The sequence below is a fragment of the Rhinoraja longicauda genome, chromosome 18, assembly GCF_053455715.1.
Source record: "Rhinoraja longicauda isolate Sanriku21f chromosome 18, sRhiLon1.1, whole genome shotgun sequence".
NCBI classification, from domain to species: domain Eukaryota; kingdom Metazoa; phylum Chordata; class Chondrichthyes; order Rajiformes; family Arhynchobatidae; genus Rhinoraja; species Rhinoraja longicauda.
The window spans coordinates 5,133,762-5,153,838 of record NC_135970.1 but is presented as its reverse complement, the minus strand read 5'-3'; the positions used below and the strand labels follow the sequence as shown (position 1 = coordinate 5,153,838).

General features: G+C 45.5%; 1 protein-coding gene across 1 annotated transcript in view; it reads left to right on the top strand.

Moving 5' to 3' along the window:
• Positions 1-20,077, top strand: part of LOC144602452 (mucin-6-like) — a 90,727-nt gene that overhangs the window by 56,686 nt on the left and 13,964 nt on the right. Inside the window, exons 18-25 of the mRNA XM_078415599.1 lie at positions 4,111-4,360; positions 5,784-5,836; positions 10,361-10,470; positions 11,222-11,278; positions 12,088-12,094; positions 13,548-13,617; positions 15,439-15,580; positions 15,669-15,779. Coding sequence (XP_078271725.1) covers positions 4,111-4,360; positions 5,784-5,836; positions 10,361-10,470; positions 11,222-11,278; positions 12,088-12,094; positions 13,548-13,617; positions 15,439-15,580; positions 15,669-15,779 — 800 coding nt within the window. The remainder of the gene's footprint in view (positions 1-4,110; positions 4,361-5,783; positions 5,837-10,360; positions 10,471-11,221; positions 11,279-12,087; positions 12,095-13,547; positions 13,618-15,438; positions 15,581-15,668; positions 15,780-20,077) is intronic.

The following is a 20,077-nucleotide window of genomic DNA, read 5'->3' as shown; positions in this document are numbered from 1 at the left end:
CTCTCACACCCTTGAGCACCCAGCCCCTGTGCTCCAATCCGCCTTTCTCCACAGACCAGGTGAGGAATGAGCTCAGGAAGATCAATGTGAGGAAGGCGGCTGGTCCAGACAGCATCAGCTTGAGGCTCCTCAAGTCCTGTGCAGACCAGCTGTGCGGGATAGTGGAGCATGTCTTCAATCTGAGCCTGAAACTGGGGAGAGTTCCACAGCTGTGGAAAACATCCTGCGTGGTACCGGTACCAAAGACGCCGCACCCGAAGGAACTCAACAGCTACAGGCCGGTGGCACTGACATCACACCTGATGAAGACACTGGAGCGTCTGGTCCTTGCCCATCTCTGCCCCCTGGTGAGACCATCAATGGATCCGCTGCAGTTCGCCTACCAGACTCGCATCGGGGTGGAGGACGCCATCATCTACCTACGACACAGAGCTCTCTCACACCTGAAGAGGCCGGATAGCACTGTGAGAATCATGCTATTTGATTTCTCCAGTGCATTCAACACCATCCAGCCGGGGCTTCTGGGGGGCAAGCTGGAGCACACAGGAGTGGATCACCACCTCGCATCCTGGATTCTGGACTACCTCACCAACTGACCACAGTATGTGAGGACAAAGGACCTGGTCTCGGACAGGGTGGTCTGCAGCACTGGGGTTCCGCAGGGAACAGTGCTAGCTCCATTCTTGTTCACCCTATACACTGCGGACTTCAGGCACAGCTCTGCAGACTCCTATCTACAGAAGTTCTCTGACGACTCTGCCATCGTCGGCCTCATCACAGTCGACGATGACAGGGAGTACAGAGAACTGATCAAGGAGTTTGTGGACTGGTGCTAGCGGAACCACCTCCGGATCAACGCGGGGAAAACCAGGGAGATGGTGGTGGATTTCCGCAGGAGCAGCCAGGTCCCCCCCGACACCGGTGAACATCCAGGGAATGGACATCGGGAGGGTGGATTTTTATAATTACCTGGGTGTGTACCTCAATAATAAACTGGACTGGACTGAAAACACCAATGTGCTATACATAAAGGGCCAGAGCAGACTTTATCTGCTGAGGAGACTCAGGTCCTTTGCAGTGCAGGGGGCACTCCTAAGGACCTTCTACAACACGTTGGTTGCATCGGCCATTTTCTATGGAGTGGTCTGCTGGAGCAGCAGCATCTCAGCGGCGGAGGGGAAGAGACTCGACAAGCTGGTCAGGAAGGCCAGTTCTGTCCTGGGTTGCCCCCTCGACTCAGTGCAGGCGGTGGGAGAGAGGAGGAGGATGATGGCAAAGATAACATCGCTGCTGGACAACGACTCCCACCCCATGTAGGACACTGTCACTGCACTGAGTAGCTCCTTCAGTGACAGACTCCTTCACCCCAAGTGCGTGAAGGAGAGATATAGGAGGTCCTTCCTTCCCGCTGCTGTGAGACTGCACAACCAGCACTGCTTCCAGCAGACCAGTCAACAATAACAGCTAAGAACACACAGCACACTGATGACAATTGATGTATCTTTTATTTATTTATAATGAATGATCTCTTGCTCTCTTGCTATCCACTTTGCTGCTGTAACACTGTAAATTTCCCCGGTGTGGGACGAATAAAGGAATATTTTATTATTATTATTATAGTGCATTCATTATTTTGTTCCACTTTGGAGTTTAGTTTAGGGATACACCATGGAAACGGGCCCTTTGGCCCACTGAGTCCGCGCCGACCAGCAATCCCCGCATATTAACACTATCCTACACGCACTGGGGACAATTTTTACATTTACCAAGCCAATTTACCTACTGTACATACCTGTACGTCTTTGGAGTGTGGGAGGAAACCGAAGGTCTCGGCGAAAACCCATGCAGGTCACGGGGAGAACGTACAAACTGCATACAGACAGCGCCCGTAGTCGGGATTGAACCCGGGTATCCAGCGCTGCAAGCACTGTAAGGCAGCAACTCTACCGCTGCACCACCATGCCACCCTTAAAGTTCCAGCAATCAAACTCCAATTGGTAGGACATGTCGGAAAGACTCTGATGTGGCTTAGCTTTCAGGTTTAGACTGTATGCTGAAGCTGCTAACATCTGGTTGCATGTTTTGGTACATTGCTTTGGTTGGAATTCTTAAGGTGCAGCCACTTCTGCTATAACGCTATCGTTGTGTTCCTAAAGAAAACTCATGTGACAGAAAATCACATTGGAAAAACAATTGTATCAATGGGAAAAATTGATCCAGAGTCAAGAAGATTTAATTGTCCTATGTATTGAAAATGGAACAAAATACATTATTTTGTGCAGCAGCATAATTGGCCAGTAAACACAGTACACACATGGACATATAATGAACAGAACTTCATATATTAATAACTCCTATACTAAAGCAGAAGAGCCCAAAGTCCTTAGTCCAACCAAAGAGAGGTTTAGGTTTATGGTTATTATTGTCTTATTGTATTATCGTATTATTAAGCTTTGTTTTGCATGCTATCCAAACAGAGCAGATATGCCATACATAAACAAGTCAAACTCAAGGACAATAGATTGAGCAAAGTGGAAGATACAGAATGCAGAATGTAATTCTCAACATTGTAGTGCACCAGTTGCATTGAGAAAGTTAAATGTTCACAACGGAGTAGAGGTGAATCGGACAGTACCCTGGCTTATGGAAGGACTGTTAAGAAGCCAGATAACAGAGGAGAAGAAGCTGTTCCTGAGTCTGGTGGTGTGCACTTTCAAGCCAGCCCACCTTCTACCAGACAGGAGCTGTGTGAAGTGTAAATGGAGTCAATGGTGGGAAATCTGGAGATAGACACAAAGTGCTGGAGTGACTCAATGGGTCAGGCAGCATCTCTGGAGAAAAAGGATGGGTGAGGTTTCAATATCCAAGATCTGGCCCTCAGTATATTGTGAACCTCCTTGCTCTTGTACCTTGTGATCATCACTTCCAAAGAGTCCACCAGGGACTATACTGGAAGTATCCTATACTCACGAGGGACATTTTTTAACACTATCCTACACCCACTGGGGACATTTTTTACATTTTACCAAGCCAATTAAAAGACCTACAAACCTGTACGTCTTTGGAGTGTGGGAGAAAACCCACGCAGATCACGGGGAGAACATACAAACTCCGTACAGACAGTGCCCGTAGTCAGGATCGAACTCGGGTCTCCAGCGCTGCATTCGCTGTAAGGCAGCAACTCTACCGCTACGCCACCGTGACCTTGTTCATCCAAGGCTTCTGATTAGGGAGCACTCAGATAGTTTTGGTGGGAACACACTCCACCACACATTTCCTTATGAAGGGTCTTGATCCAAGATGTCTTCTATTCCTTTTCGCCTGACCCGTTGAGTTACTCCAGCCCTTTGTGTCTGTCTTTAGCTTAAACCAGCATCTGCAGCTCCTCCCTAAATATTTAATCCTGACCTATTGTGCTACTCACAAAATGTCCCTCCATGTACAATGACTTCTTAGTTGGGGGGTAGAGTTTCAGAGTTACAATAACAAAGTTATTTTCCCACATGATTTTCAAATGTAATGATCTTTTTCATAGGTATGTGTATCTTTGATACTACAAACTACAGATAATGAAGGCTCTAAGTAATATTGTTTAATAGAGCATCATAGCTCATGTGTCAATAGAAGCGACCATTGATTACTGTGGGCCAGTTACATAGAAACTTTCTTATTTTCTGCGCATTTCTTTCCCCGAAAACAGATTTTTCTCTTGTCAATTTCCAAAGTAACTTTGAACTGGTTCCCGATTGAATTAGCGTAATAACCAATTTTTGCCCATGGAACATAAAGAGTGTTCCCTGATACATCGATCACGTTACATCCAATAGGCATTGCAGAACCACATATCACAAGAACTATCTGCATTTATTCAAAGGTTTTGTCTATGCGAGCAAAGTCTTGAATTCCCACAAACGTTTACAGTCATGTACTGTGCATTGCTTAGAGAATGATAACGGTTGCACAGCAAATGTGCCGGAAAGAGGAAACCCATTTATTTATTTCCTTCTATTAACTTGAATGATCCAGTTGAAATAATGGCAACATTTGCCATGTTACAAACGCAGAAAGATTGTGCCTGATCTGAAACTGTGCTTAATGTTTTGCTTTCAGGAGTCACTTGCCACAGTGATCATGTTTTTGATTATGATTGCAAGGCGTGTAACCACACCTGCTTCTCACTGTCCAATCCAAGCCTTGAATGCACTAAGGCTGGAGTTCCAGTGGATGGATGCATTTGCCCACCAGACACCTTCCTCGATGATAACAACAAGTGCGTCAGTGCATCGAGCTGTCCATGCTTTCTGCCTGATGGAGCTGTGATACTTCCTGGCAAGAGTACTGACATTTTGGATCACATTTGGTGAGTTAAATGATAGACTGAAATTTACTTGTGATGATATATAAGAAAATAACTGCAGATGCTGGTACAAATCGAAGGTATTTCTTCACAAAGTGCTGGAGTAACTCAGCAGGCCGGGCAGCATCTCGGGAGAGAAGGAATGGGTGACGTTTCGGGTCGAGACCCTTCTTCAGACTGATGCTCTTTACTTGTGATGAGACAGGGCTGGGATATTTTTCGAAGATAGACACAAAATGCTGAAGTATCTCAGGCAGCATCTCTGGAGAGAAGGAATGGTTGACATTTCGGGTCGAGACCCTTCTTCAGACTGAGAGTCAGGGGAAAGGGAAACGAGAGACGTAGACGAAGTAGTTAGATATAGGAGAAATGAATGAAAGATATGCAAAAAAGTAAGGATGATAAGGGGAAAAAGGCCATTGTTAGTTGTTTGCTGGGTGAGAATGAGAAGGTGGTGCGACTTGGGTGGGGGAGGGGTGGAGTGAGAGGGAATGCAAGAGTTACTTGAAATTAGAGAAATCAACGTCATACCGCTGGGGTGTAAGCTGCCCAAGCACAATGTGAGATGCTGTTCCTCCAATTTGCATTTAGCTTCACTCAGACAATGGAGGAGACCTAGGACAGAAAGGTCAGTGTGGGAATGGGGAGGGGAATTAAAGTATTTGGCAACAGGGAGATGAAGTAGGTCCAGGTGAACTGAGCGAAGGTGTTTAGCCAAACGATCGCTCAGTACTTTACTCAGTTTTTCCCAGCATGAAAATGTCAAATATTAGAGGACATACGGTAGCTGAGAGGGGAAGAGTTTAAAGCAGATGGGCCGGGTACGTTTTTCAGAAGCAGTGGTGGTGCCAAGAATATGTGGCCAGAGTTAGTGATGAAGCACATACAATAGTGGTGATTAAGAGGCTTTCCGACGGGCAAATTAATATGCAGGAGATGGAAGAATAGAAACCACTAGACCAAGTGGACCTCTTGGGCCCAAACCTTTCCTACATTGGTGCAGCACCCTCTCCTCTCTCCTCTCTCCTCCCCCCTCCCCCCTCCTCTCTCTCCTCCCCTCTCATTCCCCCCCCCCCCTCCACTCTCTTCCCCCCCCCCCCCCCCCATCTCCTTCCATTGGCATTGGCAGAAAGATCTTTGCACCTTATCCACTGGTTCTGGTAACAAAGTACACACCCAGTAAACCACAGCATTTGCTTCATCAACTCCACAACAGAAACAAAGGAGCACGCTAGGAGCCAGACAGGATCTTAAGTGGTCGGTAATTGAATGTATTTGGGATTTGGAAAGGACAAGCTTCTATTAGCACAATTTCCCTTGATAAACATGTACATATAAAGTTAAATCTAAAGTTGGTTCCAATCGGGAGCGTAATGTTTTCATAACTGCTAAAGATTTGTTTCTGTAATCTTATTTCTCATTCCAGCATTTGCAAGGATGGGAAACTTGACTGCTCTATCCGTTCATTTGTTCCTGAAGGTAAGAAACCTTTCTCAACTTCTTCAATAAAGCAGAAGGAGGCAGACCTTTTCTCCACGGTGTGGATGTCTTTCTGATCAGAATGGCAATGGTATTATTACAGTACGGTTTGCGCTATTTACACCTAAGTGAATAGGTGTTGCAAGCAATTGGTAACATCAGTTTTTATGTGCCATGCTGATTTTGTGGTCTTCAGGCAAACCAGCTGATACAGTGTGTGAAGCACATAGAAACCTATCTGAAACACCTCCACCCACTCCACTATGAGCTATTTATAGACATCCTTTTAATTTCTGACAGGTTTGGAGGGGACTGAGCTGGAAGTGTTGAACTGACTAAAGAGTGGCGGTGTTATTCACGTGCTGAAGACAGTTCTGTTTTACTATGAAGACAAATTGCTGGAGTAACTCAGGGGATCAGGTGGCATTTCTGAAGCACATGGATAGGCGGCGGTCCAGGCTGGGACTCTTCTTCAGACTGATTATAGTTGTGGGAAGAAAGCTGAAAGAGGTGGGGATGGGACAGAGCCCGGGTGATAGGTGGATACATGTGAGGGGGAGTGGATTGGCAGATGGGTGGACAAAGGCCAGAGATGAAAAGGAAACAAAAGGTGGGTGGGAGGAAGTGTAGTACAGATAACAGTGGGAGTCAATGTGCTTATGGTAGATGGCAGTTGATGGTTTGTCCCCTGTGATGGAGACACAGGGATCAGCCGCTTCAACGCCAACATGCATTGTTGGGGGTTGCATTCATCAGCAGCCTGCGTGTGTGGAGCAGACCAGCAAACAGCACAGCACGGCATGTTCGACTGCACTGTCCCCCGTCCCCCCCTAGTGGAGGGGCAGACCTCACGGCCCTCGACAACAGCACATTGAACTGGCTACAGCACCTGGAGGGCATTACATAACTTCTGCTGCCTCAAACGCAAGAAGAAGAAGAGACAGAGAGATAGAGAAAGGGGTAAAGAAGTGTCAGAGACAGTCCAAGCGAATTTGAGGGCAGGATGGAAGTTTTAGGTAAAGGTAGCATGGGTGTGCAAGGCAGCCCTGTTGCAGTTGTCAGTGTAGTGGAGAAAGAGTTGGGGGGTAGTGCCAGAGTACCTTTGCAACATGGACTGTTCAATTAACCAACAAAATGGCAGGCATAGCAAAGGACCATGCGGGTGCTCATGGCTACGCCTTTAACTTGAAGAAAGTGGGAGGAGTCAAATGGAAGGTATTTATTCACAAAATGCTGGAGTAACTCAGCAGGTCAGGCAGCATCTCAGGAGAGAAGGAATGGGTGACGTTTCGGGTCGAGACCCTTCAGTCTGAAGAAGGGTCTCGATCCGAAACGTCACCCATTCCTTCTCTCCTGAGATGCTGCCTGACTTGCTGAGTTACTCCAGCATTTTGTGAATAAATACCTACGATTTGGGGGCTTAGGAATTGAAAGCGTTTTTGAAATGTTGAAGAGAGTGCAAGGTGGCTTGGATGTGGGTCGGAAGGGACTGGACCAGGGCGGAGAAGGTAGAATCCAGCTATTTGGGGATAAGTTTGGTGGGGCTGGAGCAGGCAGAAGCAATATGTCTGCAGGACAGCCCTGGTTGTGGATTTAGAGAAGAAAATAGAAGCAGGCAGTGTGGAGTTGGGGAACTAGATGGTTAAAGGCTGTGGAAAGGAGATTGCCAGAGGTGATGAGATCAGTAACAGTCTGGGAAATGGTGGCCTGGTGTTCCTCAGTGAGGTGATGGTGAAGGACTAGATATGAGGAAGTGTCAGAGAGCTGCCCTTCACACGGTAGACCATTTCCATGTTTCCGTGCTGAATGACGATGTAACCGCCAGTGGGAATCCATCTGTAATTAGCCTGAGCCTGGTTTTTGAACAGCATTGGGGATTCTTCCTGCTGCTCACGTTCAGCAAAGTTCAAATAGGACTTCAGATGATGACTGGCTCCAGCTCAGCAATGTGCAAGCAGGAACTGCAGATGTGTAGGAAAGAACTGCAGGTGCTGGTTTAAATCGAAGATGGACACAAAATGCTGGAGTAACTCAGCGGGTCAGGCAGCATCTCTGGAGAGAAGGAATGGGTGATGTTTCGGGTCAAGATCCTTCTTCAGACTGATGTCAGGGGAGGGGGCGGGACAAAAATAGGATGTAGTTGGAGACAGGAAAACTAGTAGCAGAACTGGGAAGGGGGAGGGGATAGAGAGGGAAAGCAAGGGCTATCTGAAGTTAGAGAAGTCAATGTTCAAACCGCTGGGGTGTAAACTGCCCAAGTGAAATATGAGGATCTGTTCATCCAATTTGCGCTGGGCCTCACTCTGACAATGGAGGAAGCCCAGGACGGAAAGGTCAGGTTGGGAATGGGAGGGGGAGTTGAAGTGCTGAGCCACCGGGTGATCAGGTAGGTTTGTTGAACACCTCTGCTCAGTCTGTCTTAACCTACCTGATCTCCTGGGGGCTCAGCACTTCAAATCCCCCTCCCATTCCCAATCTGGCCTGCACTTCATCCTGCAGCTCCTAGACTGCAAGGGGACCTATGCCAGGATTCTGTTTGTGGACTTTAGCTCTACGTTTAACACCATTGTGCCAGAGCTACTACACTCCAAACTCTCCCAGCTGACTGTGCCTGAACCCCTCTGTCAGTGGATCATCAACTTCCTGACGGACAGGAAGCAGCATGTGAGGCTGGGAAAGCACATCTCGGACCCGCAGACCCTCAGCATAGGAGCAACGCAAGGCTGCGTACTCTCCCCTATCCTTTACTCTCTCTACACCAACAACTGCACCTCCACAGACTCCTCTGTCAAGCTCCTCAAGTTTGCGGATGACACTACCCTGATTGGACTGATCCAGGATGGGGAGGAATCTGCCTACAGAGGGGAAGTGACACAGCTGGCGTCCTGGTGCCATCGCAACAACCTGGAGCTCAATGCTCTCAAGACAGTGGAACTAATTGTAGACTTTCGAAGAGATCTCCCTCCCCTCCCCCCACTCACCATCAACAACACCACAGTCACATCTGTGGAGTCATTTAAGTTCCTTGGAACCATCATCTCCAGGGACCTTTAATTGGGGGGCCACCATCGACTCCACAGTCAAAAAGGCCCAACAGAGGATGTACTTCCTGCGGCAACTGAGGAAACACAATCTGCCACAGGCAATGATGGTCCAATTCTATACTGCTATCATTGAGTCCATCCTCACCTTCTCCATCATGGTCTGGTTTGGCTCAGCCACCAAGCACGACATCCGGAGGCTGCAACGGATCGTTCGCACAGCTGAGAAGGTTGTTGGCTGCAACCTTCCCCCCATTGATGAACTGTACACTGCAAGGGCCAGGAAGTGAGCGGGCAAGATCATCTCTGACCCCTCTCACCCTGGCCACAAACTCTTTGAAGCACTTCCCTCTGGAAGGCGACTCCAGACTGTCAAAGCAGCCACAGCCAGACATAAAAACAGATTTTTTTCCACGAGTGATAGTTCTACTCAATAACCAAAGTCTGTAGTCTCTTTTTTGCTCTGGTTTATTTTCACCCACATGTCTAGACCATAATGTTGTATCCTTATTGTTTTGATGTGTTTATGCTTTATTCTTAATTGTTAACTGTATGTTTGTGTTGTCATTTGTGAGCGGAGCACCAAGGCACATTCCTTGTATATGCACATACTTGGCCAATATTTATGCATTCATTCATTCCCAATCAGACCTTTCTGTCCTGGGCCTCCTCCATTGTCAGAGTGAGGCCCAGCGCAAATTGGAGGAACAGCACCTCGTATTTCGCTTGGGTAGTTTACACCCCAGCAGTATGAACATTGACTTCTCGAACTTCAGATAGTCCCTGCTTTCCCTCTCTATCCCCTCCCCCTTCCCAGTTCTCCCACTAGTCTTACTGTCTTCGACTACATTCTATCTTTGTCCTGCCCCCTCCCCTGACATCAGTCTGAAGAAGGGTCCTAACCCGAAACGTCACCCATTCCTTCTCTCCAGAGATGCTGCCTGACCCGCTGAGTTACTCCAGCATTTTGTGTTTACCCAGGAAGTGCAGATGAATTGTACTGGATGAACTGTACTCTGCATTAGCAGTGAGTGTTAGTATCATCCCTCTCACGACCAGATAATTGGTGCTTCACCACTGAACTTCTGATCTTAATTAGTTTCTGATTATTAACTGAGACTATGTGGAGTGGTGCAATGTGAAATATCATTGCAAGAACTATAAACTGGAGCTCTAGTAAGCTTTTGAACAATTGCCCTACCTATTAGTGTAGGAAGGAATTGCAGATCCTGGCTTAAACTGAAGACAGACACAACATGCAGGAGTAACTCAGCATCTCTGCAAAGAATGAATGGGTGACTTTTTGTGTCAAGGTCTGAAGAAGGGTCTCGACCCGAAACATCACCCATTCCTTCTCTCCGGAGAGCCCCCCGTCCCGCTGAGTTACTCCAGCCTTTTGTGTCTATCCCCTGCCATTTAATTAAGTTTGCCGCAAGATTTCTTTGATGTATGTTTTAGTAATGAAGTGTTATTCTTCCTTTAGTCTGGTGTGAACCTCCTAAAGTCTACTTTGATTGTGCACATGCAAAGAAGTATGAATATCGATCAGCTTTTGCACCAACCTGCCAGATGCATGCCACGGAAACACCTTTTGTGAGTACTAAAACAGCTCAGAGCGACAAGTCTTAATCTGGGAAATATACAAAAAGTTCCATTGATACGTCGTTTTTTTGCTTCATATTTTATATTTGCGGCACAGGTAATGCCAATAATTTCTAGAGCAGAACTTTTACAGCTCTTTGGTGACCCTCGAACTTATCCTTGATCGGACTTTGCTGGCTTTACCTTGCACTAAACGCTATACCCTTATCATGTACCCCAAAATGTCACCTGCTCCTTTTCCCCAGAGATGCCCTCTGACCCGCTGAGTTACTCCAGCTTTTTGTGTCTATCTCCAGCTAAGCAGCAATGGCTTACAATGGCTCAATTGTAATCATCTGTTGTCTTTCTGCTGACTGGATAGCAAAAAACAAACGTTTTTCACTGTACCTCGGCACACGTGACAAAAAACGAAACTAACTAACTGAATGATAAAAATGATGAAGCTGCATTGTAGACCAATAAACTTGTAAATGACAAAAATGCAGGGGTCTCCGATCCTGATTTTCTGGTGGTCCCTTCCTCCCCAGCCCTCACCATCAAGACCAGCTAGTTCATCAAAGTCCTGATCTCTGGCCCATTCCAATTCTTCAGTTCCAGCAAGACTGTATTTCAGCTGTGGCAGTATGTGCCACCTGCTCACTTGCCCTCCTTGTCCACGGCTGGATTGTAATCATCTGTTGTTTGTCTGCTGACTGGATACTTTTGATGTGTCCGTATCCTCCTTGTCCATATTCCTCCTCAGACACAGCTGATACTGCTTATGCAAGCGTGTGGGTGCAACTCTACATCGGGGGAAAAGGTATCCCATCCTGCCTGTTCGGAAGGAGGTGATTTAGACCAAATGTCAGGGGTTCATCAGCAATGTCTGAGCATTGGATGTTTTGATGCAATTTGGATCAAGGTCCATTAAAACAAAAATGTGGCAGCTCTGTCCAGTGCTAATGCACCAGTAAAACAGAAATCATCCCTGAACCAATGAAACTGTGTATAACTCCCTGGATAGGATAGGTTTTGAAGGATAAGGGCCAAACGCAGGCAGGAGGGACTTGTGTAGATGGGGCATTTTTTCTGGCGTGGACAAGTTGGACTGAAGGTCCAGTTTCCATGCTGTACGACTCTATGACTCGATGTGTGTTTGTGCTCCATTCATGCACCTTCCCAGCACTCTCACGCCTGCAGCATCATGTTAAAGGGGGTTTTCCAGCTTTTCCCCCTTGAAGAAGGGTTATGACCTAAATCATCGTCTGTTCATTCCCTCCATGGATATTGCCTGACCCGCTGAATTACTCCAGTGCTTTGTTCTTTTTGCAGCTGATTTTCTTTCTCTGTGTCACACTGATCTTAGCATGTCATGTCACGTATTGGTGCTGTCAGTAATCATTTATTACATTTATTACTTTTACGTAGTCTGCTGTTCTATATTTCTCTATCATTTACAACCCAATTTACTAATCATTGCAATTTACCTCTATTGGTCAGAATAAAAATATAAGATTTATTCTAATTTTCTAATTATCCCGACCCGCGTCATTCATTAGTGTTCGAATTTTTTTACCAGCTTCGAATTTTGCAAGCAAAATTCTAATTTTCCCTTCTCTTCTGTTTTAGTTGGAAGGCAAGTGTGTTTCTGGCTGCTTGTGCCCACCAGGAATGTTATTGAATGAGAGAGATCAGTGTGTCTTTCTTCAGGACTGTCCGTGTGAATTCTCTGGGGTGTTTTACCGTCCCAAAGCGACTATCGTGAAAGAATGCCAGAAATGGTAAGGATCAGTCAATTGTACACTGAATATGTATGAATCGCCTAAGCATATTAATGATTCCTTGAACCACAGAACACTTTATTTAAGATAAGGCTCTAGAATTCATTGAGGTATATTTTCTTATAATGTTATAGATCTCAACTGTGGTTTATAGGCTTATGAGGCTGGAGTGGGACATTGCCGTTTAGTACACATTGTGCTGTGTGCGATTATTAATTAATTAATTGATTGTTTCCTTTGCCGCGCCCCCCCCGACATCAGTCTGAAGAAGGGTCTCGACCCGAAACGTCACCCATTCCTTCTCTCCTGAGATGCTGCCTGACCTGCTGAGTTACTCCAGCATTTTGACAATAAATACCGTCGATTTGTACCAGCATCTGCATTTATTTTCTTACAATTAATTAATTGAAATTGTTGAAAACATTAGCGACGCAGTGGTGCTGGTTTCCGACGGGCACGGTGATGGACGCCCCACACATCACTGTCCTCCACACAGCGGGCAAGCTCCTCTTTTGTCTCTACATATGCGTTTTCCATCAACGTCTCCAGCATGGTCTTGTTTGGCCGTCCCGGGTTCCGCCTTCCATGGGCGGGTTCCCACAGCACAACCTTGTTTGCTGGTATTTCTGGATAGCGGTGGCAATGACCAGCGAGCCTCATCCTTCTCGACCTGATCTTCTCGGTCAGAGGTGGAATCTCCCCTTAGAGCTGGGCGTTGGTGGTGTGGTCCCTCAAACTGACATCTTGAACTTTTCTGAGCATTCTGTGCGGTGATTCCCCCTGAATGCGCTGATGTATGTGTGATGCATGCAGCATGAAGCACATACGGATGGCTTCCATTTTTTGTGCGAAATTTCTGCCTCAGGTAGGAGCCATTTCTGTTGAGCCTGGACTGCACTCACCCAGTGACAACTTGTGCCTGGGTGTGAATAACCAACACCAGAGGTCCTGAATTTCCTGGTGGTGATGGACTGTTCAAGCTTGCTGACGCCACACTTACCATGAGAGGTCCTTCACTGAGCACTTTCTTGCAGACGCTGTCCTGATATGAACTGTCAAGGCCAAAGCATCACCAGAAGCCAAGTTCAGATGGTCGGTGACTGTGATAGTTTCACATGGTCAGACCCACTACTGCCAACATTATTGCTTCACGTCTGGAGCAACTCGCCATTAAGGGAAGTCAGTCATTTCTGGTCCAGTGGAATTGCTTATGGCCACTATGGACAAAAACATACTGCAGATCCATGAAACTGGTCAGTTCATCCTGAGGCACTCCGAATTGCCACCCATGTTTCATTGCTGTGCCAGATGGCAGGTGGCTTCTTGAGAAGAAAGGCTTTGTCTACTCTCCAGTTGATCATCCTGGGTCATGCGTGAGGTAATGATCACATTGTAATCACAAGTGATACAAATAACACTCAGCTCCATTCTTACCTATATCAATGCTATTCCGTAAAAGGCACATTAACGCTGCAAGAAAATGTACCCGCAGTTCTGAAAACTGAGGAGATCAATCACTTGTTCAGCAGCTCACTACATTGCCATGCCCATGATCCACCTGAACTGTAGCTGTTATCCAACAGTCTGCACCACCTCACAGCAGCTTGTCAACTCGTTTGCACCTAACCTACAGCTAACAATGGCCTGTTTTCCTTTATCCTCGGTACTTTTTTGCATGTCTTTCATTCATTTGTTCCAGATCTCTCTCTATATCACTGTCTTGTTTCCCTTTCCCCTGACTCTCAGTCTGAAGAACGGTCTTAACCCGAAACATCACCTATTCCTTTTCTCCAGAGATGCTGTCTGACCCGCTGAGTTACTCAGCGTTTTGTGTCTATCTTCGGTATAAACCAGCATCGGCAGTTCCTTCCAACATAGCTTGTCAAAGCTTCACCCTTATCATAAGATGCCACCTCCAGCTGTACCGTTGAGAAGGGAAGGCCAGCTGTCTCTCACACCTCAGCATTGCCAGGTAGACACTTCATCACGTACATCTTCAGTGGAAATATACATTCTCGTTCCTCATTCAGTGTGTTGTAACTGCCTTAACCTAATGTTTCCACAACTGGCCTTCAACACTCTACTACAGTTATTGTCTGCATCCTTACTTGTGCAATGACCCATTGTTTCATTACAGTGCATCTGCAGTTCCTTTGATTTTCATTTGTTTTGGCTCTTGGTCAAATTTAAACCTCATTCTTTTCTTCAATTTTCTGCGGAGTCTTCTCTCTGTTCCCTCTTTCCTCTGGCTAACCTTCGCGAACTCTGCCATCTACCAATTCAGCTTTCATACTTATTTCATATTTCCATTATTCACTTTTGTTGTCCATATCTGAGGGATGTATTTTGGAATTCTCGCTCAAAACTCTTTAATTTATTTTAGTTTAGAGGTACAGCGTGGAAACAAGCCCTTTGGCCCACCGAGTCCACACCGACCAGCAATCCCCGCACACTAACATTATCCTACGTACAACTAGGGGCAATTTATACTTATACCAAGCCAATCAACCTACAAACCTGTACATCTTTGGAGTGTGGGAGGAAACCGAAGATCTTGGAGAAAACCCACACGGTCTCGGGGAGAACGTACCAACTCCATACAGTCAGCACCTGTAGTCGGGATGGAACCCGGGTCTCCGGCGCTGCAAGCACCGTAATGTAACAACTCTACCACTGCACCACCATGCCACCATGGTCAGCCTTCTCTTTCCTTTAGGTAATTCTGTAGAATTTTAATGAGGTGGCTATTGCTCATTTGACCTGGTGGCCTCTTTGTGACTTGAAATCAAATGTTTTACCAATGCTTGTTGAACATGTTGCTTTACCCAATCTGTTTTACTAAATAACCATAAGTTGTTATAAGAAAATAACTGCAGATGCTGGTACAAATCGAAGGTGTTTATTCACAAAATGCTGGAGTAACTCAGCAAGTCAGGCAGCATCTCGGGAGAGAAGGAATGGGTGACATTTCGGGTCAAGACCCTTCTTCAGAGTCCTCGGGAGAGAAGGAATGGGTGACATTTCGGGTCAGACCGGGTCTGAAGAAGGGTCTCAACCCGAACTATAAGGTGTTATTTCTTTTATGATTCATTTACAATTTGGGATTGTACTTTTTCACGTATTTAGGAATTAGGACATCTTATGAGAAATCTTATGAGCAACCTGGATTTAAATTTTCTAACGCTTTGTATTTAAATAGTATTTGCTTTAGAGGTAAATGGGAATGCACTGGAGATGCAAAGTGTCCTTCAACCTGTGTGATTCATGGAGAAGGGCATGTGACGACCTTCGATGGGAAACAATATGTGTTTGACGGCAGTTGTGAATATACTCTCGTTCAGGTACCAGACAAAGATCTTTCTTGTGTTCAATTTATTGTTTCTCTGTGCTTCACTTTTGCTTATTAACCAGTGTGTTCAAATCTTTTAGGATGCTTGTTCTGTTAATTACAGACTGCCTTCATTCAAGATAGTGACAGAAAATATTATTTGTGGTAAAACGGGTGTGGTCTGCACTAAGTCCATCAAGATCTACCTTGAGGTAAGGAAGTCAACCTGTGAATTGTGCTTTACTCTATCTGAATTCAGATATGTAACCCTAGAGTGTAAAATAATTTGTTGCATGCTATCATGTTCATCAATTATCTGATCTCTGTTCTCACTTTCCAGTTTCCGTAGCAGCCTTTATACACCGATCAGCCAAAACATTATGACCACTGTCAGGCGAAGTGAATAACATTGGTTATCTTGTTACAATGGCACCTGTCAAGGGGTGGGATATATTAGGCAGCAAGTGAACAGTCAGTTCTTGAAGTTCATGTGTTGGATGCAGGAGAAATGAGCAGGAGTAAAGACCTGAGCGACTTTGAGAAGGGCCAAATTGTTATGGCCAGATGACTGGGTCAGAGCATCTCTGAAATGGCAAGGCTTGTGGGGTGCTCCCAGTCAGCAGTGGTGAGTATCTGCCGACAGTGGTCCGAGGAGGGACAAACCCCAAACCGGCAACAGGGTGTTGGGCGCCCAAGGCTCATCGATGTGCGAGGGCAACAAAGGCTATCCCGTCTGGTCTGAACCGACAGAAGGTCGATTGTGGCACAAGTCACAGAAATTTTTAATGGTGGTCACGGGAGGAATGTGTCACAATACACAGTGGATCGCACCCTGCTGTGTATGGGGCTGCACACTGAGGACCAACAGCATATTAGGCAGGTGGTCATAATATTTTGGCTCATCAGGTCATAATGTCTTGGCTGATCGGTGTATTATACACTGATGATACGCTCTGTAAGTTAAACCTTAAGGTACTACTAGCAGATAACTCCAGAGGCAGAGTGGAAATGATCACAAGGTCAGAACATTGTCAGAACCACTGAAGGGCTTTTGACCTGAAGTGTTATCTCTGTTTCTCTCTGCAGACACAGCCTTACCAAGATTGGCCAAGATTTCATAGTTTTAGAATAATAGAAATTAAATAAGACTGCCAAAAGTCAACAAACACGATTTCCTCAGGCATACAAAGGTGAAATTATATCTGAATTTTATAATAAAATTATATCTTCATATAATCAAATATTTTATTTTATATCTTCATATCATCAAATTCCCTGTGACAAATGGACTAACGGGTTGCATATGTGACCAACGCTGAAGTGAGAAAAAATTAACTCAAAAAGCAGACAATTATTAGACCGTAATATTGCTGGAGCCATTCAGCAGGTCAGGCTGTGTCTGTGCAGAGGGAAACAGAGATAACACTTCAGGTCAAAAGCCCTTCAGTGGTTCTGACAATGTTCTGACCTTGTGATTCTCCCAACATTTTCTGTTTTTATTTCAGATTAACACCATATGCAGTCTCTTCTTTGATTTTCAATAATGGAGTCCATATTTGAAAGCTCACAGAATGCTTAAGAACAAAGAAGTTAAGGATTCTCTGCAATATTCAATTCAATCAACATGGGTTAGATGACCAATTAATTAACTTAAGTATTACGTTTATGTAATAGGGAAAAGTGCCTATCCTTGAGATCCACTGGTGTGTATGATTACAACCTGACCCCATCGTGACTGGCCTGAACCTGGCTCGGGCCTGAGGATATATCATTGATCAGGATGAGAGGAGATCTTATCGAAACGTATAAGATTATTAAGGGGTTGGACACGTTAGAGGCAGGAAACATGTTCCCAATGTTGGGGGAGTTCAGAACAAGGGGCCACAGTTTAAGAATAAGGGGTAGGCCATTTAGAACGGAGATGAGGAAAAACTTTTTCAGTCAGAGAGTTGTGAATCTGTGGAATTCTCTGCCTCAGAAGGCAGTAGAGGCCAATTCTCTGAATGCATTCAAGAGAGAGCTAGATAGAGCTCTTAAGGATAGCGGAGTCAGGGGGTATGGGGAGAAGGCAGGAACGGGGTACTGATTGAGAATGATCAGCCATGATCACATTGAATGGCGGTGCTGGCTCAAAGGGCTGAATGGCCTCCTCCTGCACCTGTTGTCTATTATCAAGAAAAATTGGTTAAAAGCATTTTATTTGGAGATGGCCGTGAGCCAGAATTTAAGTGGTATTGATTTTATTTACCATCTGTCCAGTCTGAATGTTGTTCAGGCATTACCACATGCAAAGAACTGTTTCAACTCCTGAGCTGCAAACAGAACTGGACCATGCAGTATCATCAGTAAATATCTCCTGGTGTCCTGTAAGATGGGAGAGAGGATGATTATTGATGAAGTGGCCAAAAGAATGGAGGAAAAGTCTGGTAGACCTTTGGTGTGGCACAGTGGTGTAGTTGGTAGAGTAGCTTCCTCACAGTGCCAGAGACCTAGGTTCAATTCTGTCCTTGGGTACTGTCTGTGTGAAGTTTGCATGTTCTCCCTGCCCACACCGACCACCATATCCTATCTACGCTCATCTCACTTACCTGCATTTGGCCTATATCCTACAAACTTATCCTATCCATGCACCTGTCTAAATGTTTCTTCAACATTGCAATAGTAAGGATAAAGGTAGTTGCTGCCTTACAGCGAATGCATCGCCGGAAACCCGGGTTCGATCCCGGCTACGGGCGCTGTCTGTACGGAGTTTGTACGTTCTCCCCATGTTCTGCGTGGGTTTTCTCCGAGATCTTCGGTTTCCTCCCATACTCCAAAGACGTACAGGTTTGTAGGTTTATTGGCTTGGTAAATGTTAAAAATTGTCCCTACTGGATGTAGGATAGTATTAATATGCGGGGATTGCTGGTCGGTGCGGACCCGATTCAGCGGAAAGGCCTGTTTCCGCGCTGCATCTCTAAACTAAACTAAACTAAACTAAAAAAAGATGGATGGTTGGGTTTGTTTCCTTTGATGCAGATGAAAATTTTCACCCAGTAATTAGAACCAGGAACTCACTATCTGAGGGGTGGTGGGGGCAGAGACACTCACAACTTAAGAAATATTAAGATGAGCATGTGAATTGCCAAGATAGAGAAGGTTACGGTAAATTGGATTAGTATAGAGAGGAATTTAATGGTCCATTATTGACAGGGGAGACCAAAAGGCCTGTTTCCATACTGCGTATGAATCTTCCAGGAAAAGGTGACTCATTGACACCCAGAGAGTTGTGAATCTGTGGAATTCTCTGCCACAGAAGGCAGTGGAGGTCAATTCACTGAATATTTTCAAGAGAGAGTTAGATTTAACTCTTAAGGCTTACAGAATCAATCGATATGGGGAAAAAGTAGGAACGGGGTATTGATTTTGGATGATCAGCCATGATCATATTGAATGGTTTGAAGGGCCGAATGGCCTACTCCTGCACCTATTTTCTATGTTTCTATTACTATTCATTGCAATATCCAATGACTCCCACAACAATTTGAACCCTCCCTGTTTCCTATAAGAACCCCATTCCATAGTCCCAGTTTCTCCATCTTTGTCACATCTATTGTGATTGTAAAATTTTCCATTTTTTGTGCTTCCAAGAGGTCTTCCTTCCTGTGCTTTCTCCAACACCGTCTCCCCACTGTCTGCTTCGTGCCCCTTCCACACATGCTGTCACAAGAGCAAGGAGAGGGTTTCCCTTGACTTCACCTTTCTCCCCGCTACGCTCCATGTGCAATTTTCATGGTCGACGTTCACCAGGATCAATACTCTAATTTCTTCTACCTTCAAGAAGATTCCACATCTCTCCCATCCTCTCTGAGTTTTCCGAAGAGACGGCTTGCTCCATGGCTGTTGCTTTGTTCCCCGTCCCCATTAACCCACTTCTCATCTCACAGTGCTCTTTCCCATAGCATTTGAAGAAGCAAATCCTGCCTTTATATTTTGTCTGTACCCACCGCCTCGGGATCCAAACATTCTTCCAAGTAACACAATCATTTGCTTCTACCTTTCCCAGTTTAAGGTATTGTGTTTAGTGCTCACAACATGCCATTCTTTACTTTGAAGGGACCAAGTACACATTGCAGATGCTTTGCAGAACATTCACTCTACACCGGTGACCTTAAGCTTCAGTTGCCTGTCACTTTAATTCCCCACTTCACTCATACTTTGCCCTGTAATCTTTGGGCTCTTATAATATTCAGATGAAACCCAACACCAACTTTAAGGGCAGTGTCTCATCTTCCAACCGAGTATGCGGCAGCCTTCAGGAATCGACAGCGAACTCAACAATTTCAGAAAACCAGCCTCTCTAGTTGAGTAAGAAAATAACTGCAGATGCTGATACAAATCGAAGGTATTTATTCACAAAATGCTGGAGTAGTAACTCAGCAGGTCAGGCAGCATCTCAGGAGAGAAGGAATGGGTGACGTTTCGAGACCCCTTGGGTCTCTCCTGAGATGCTGCCTGACCTGCTGAGTTA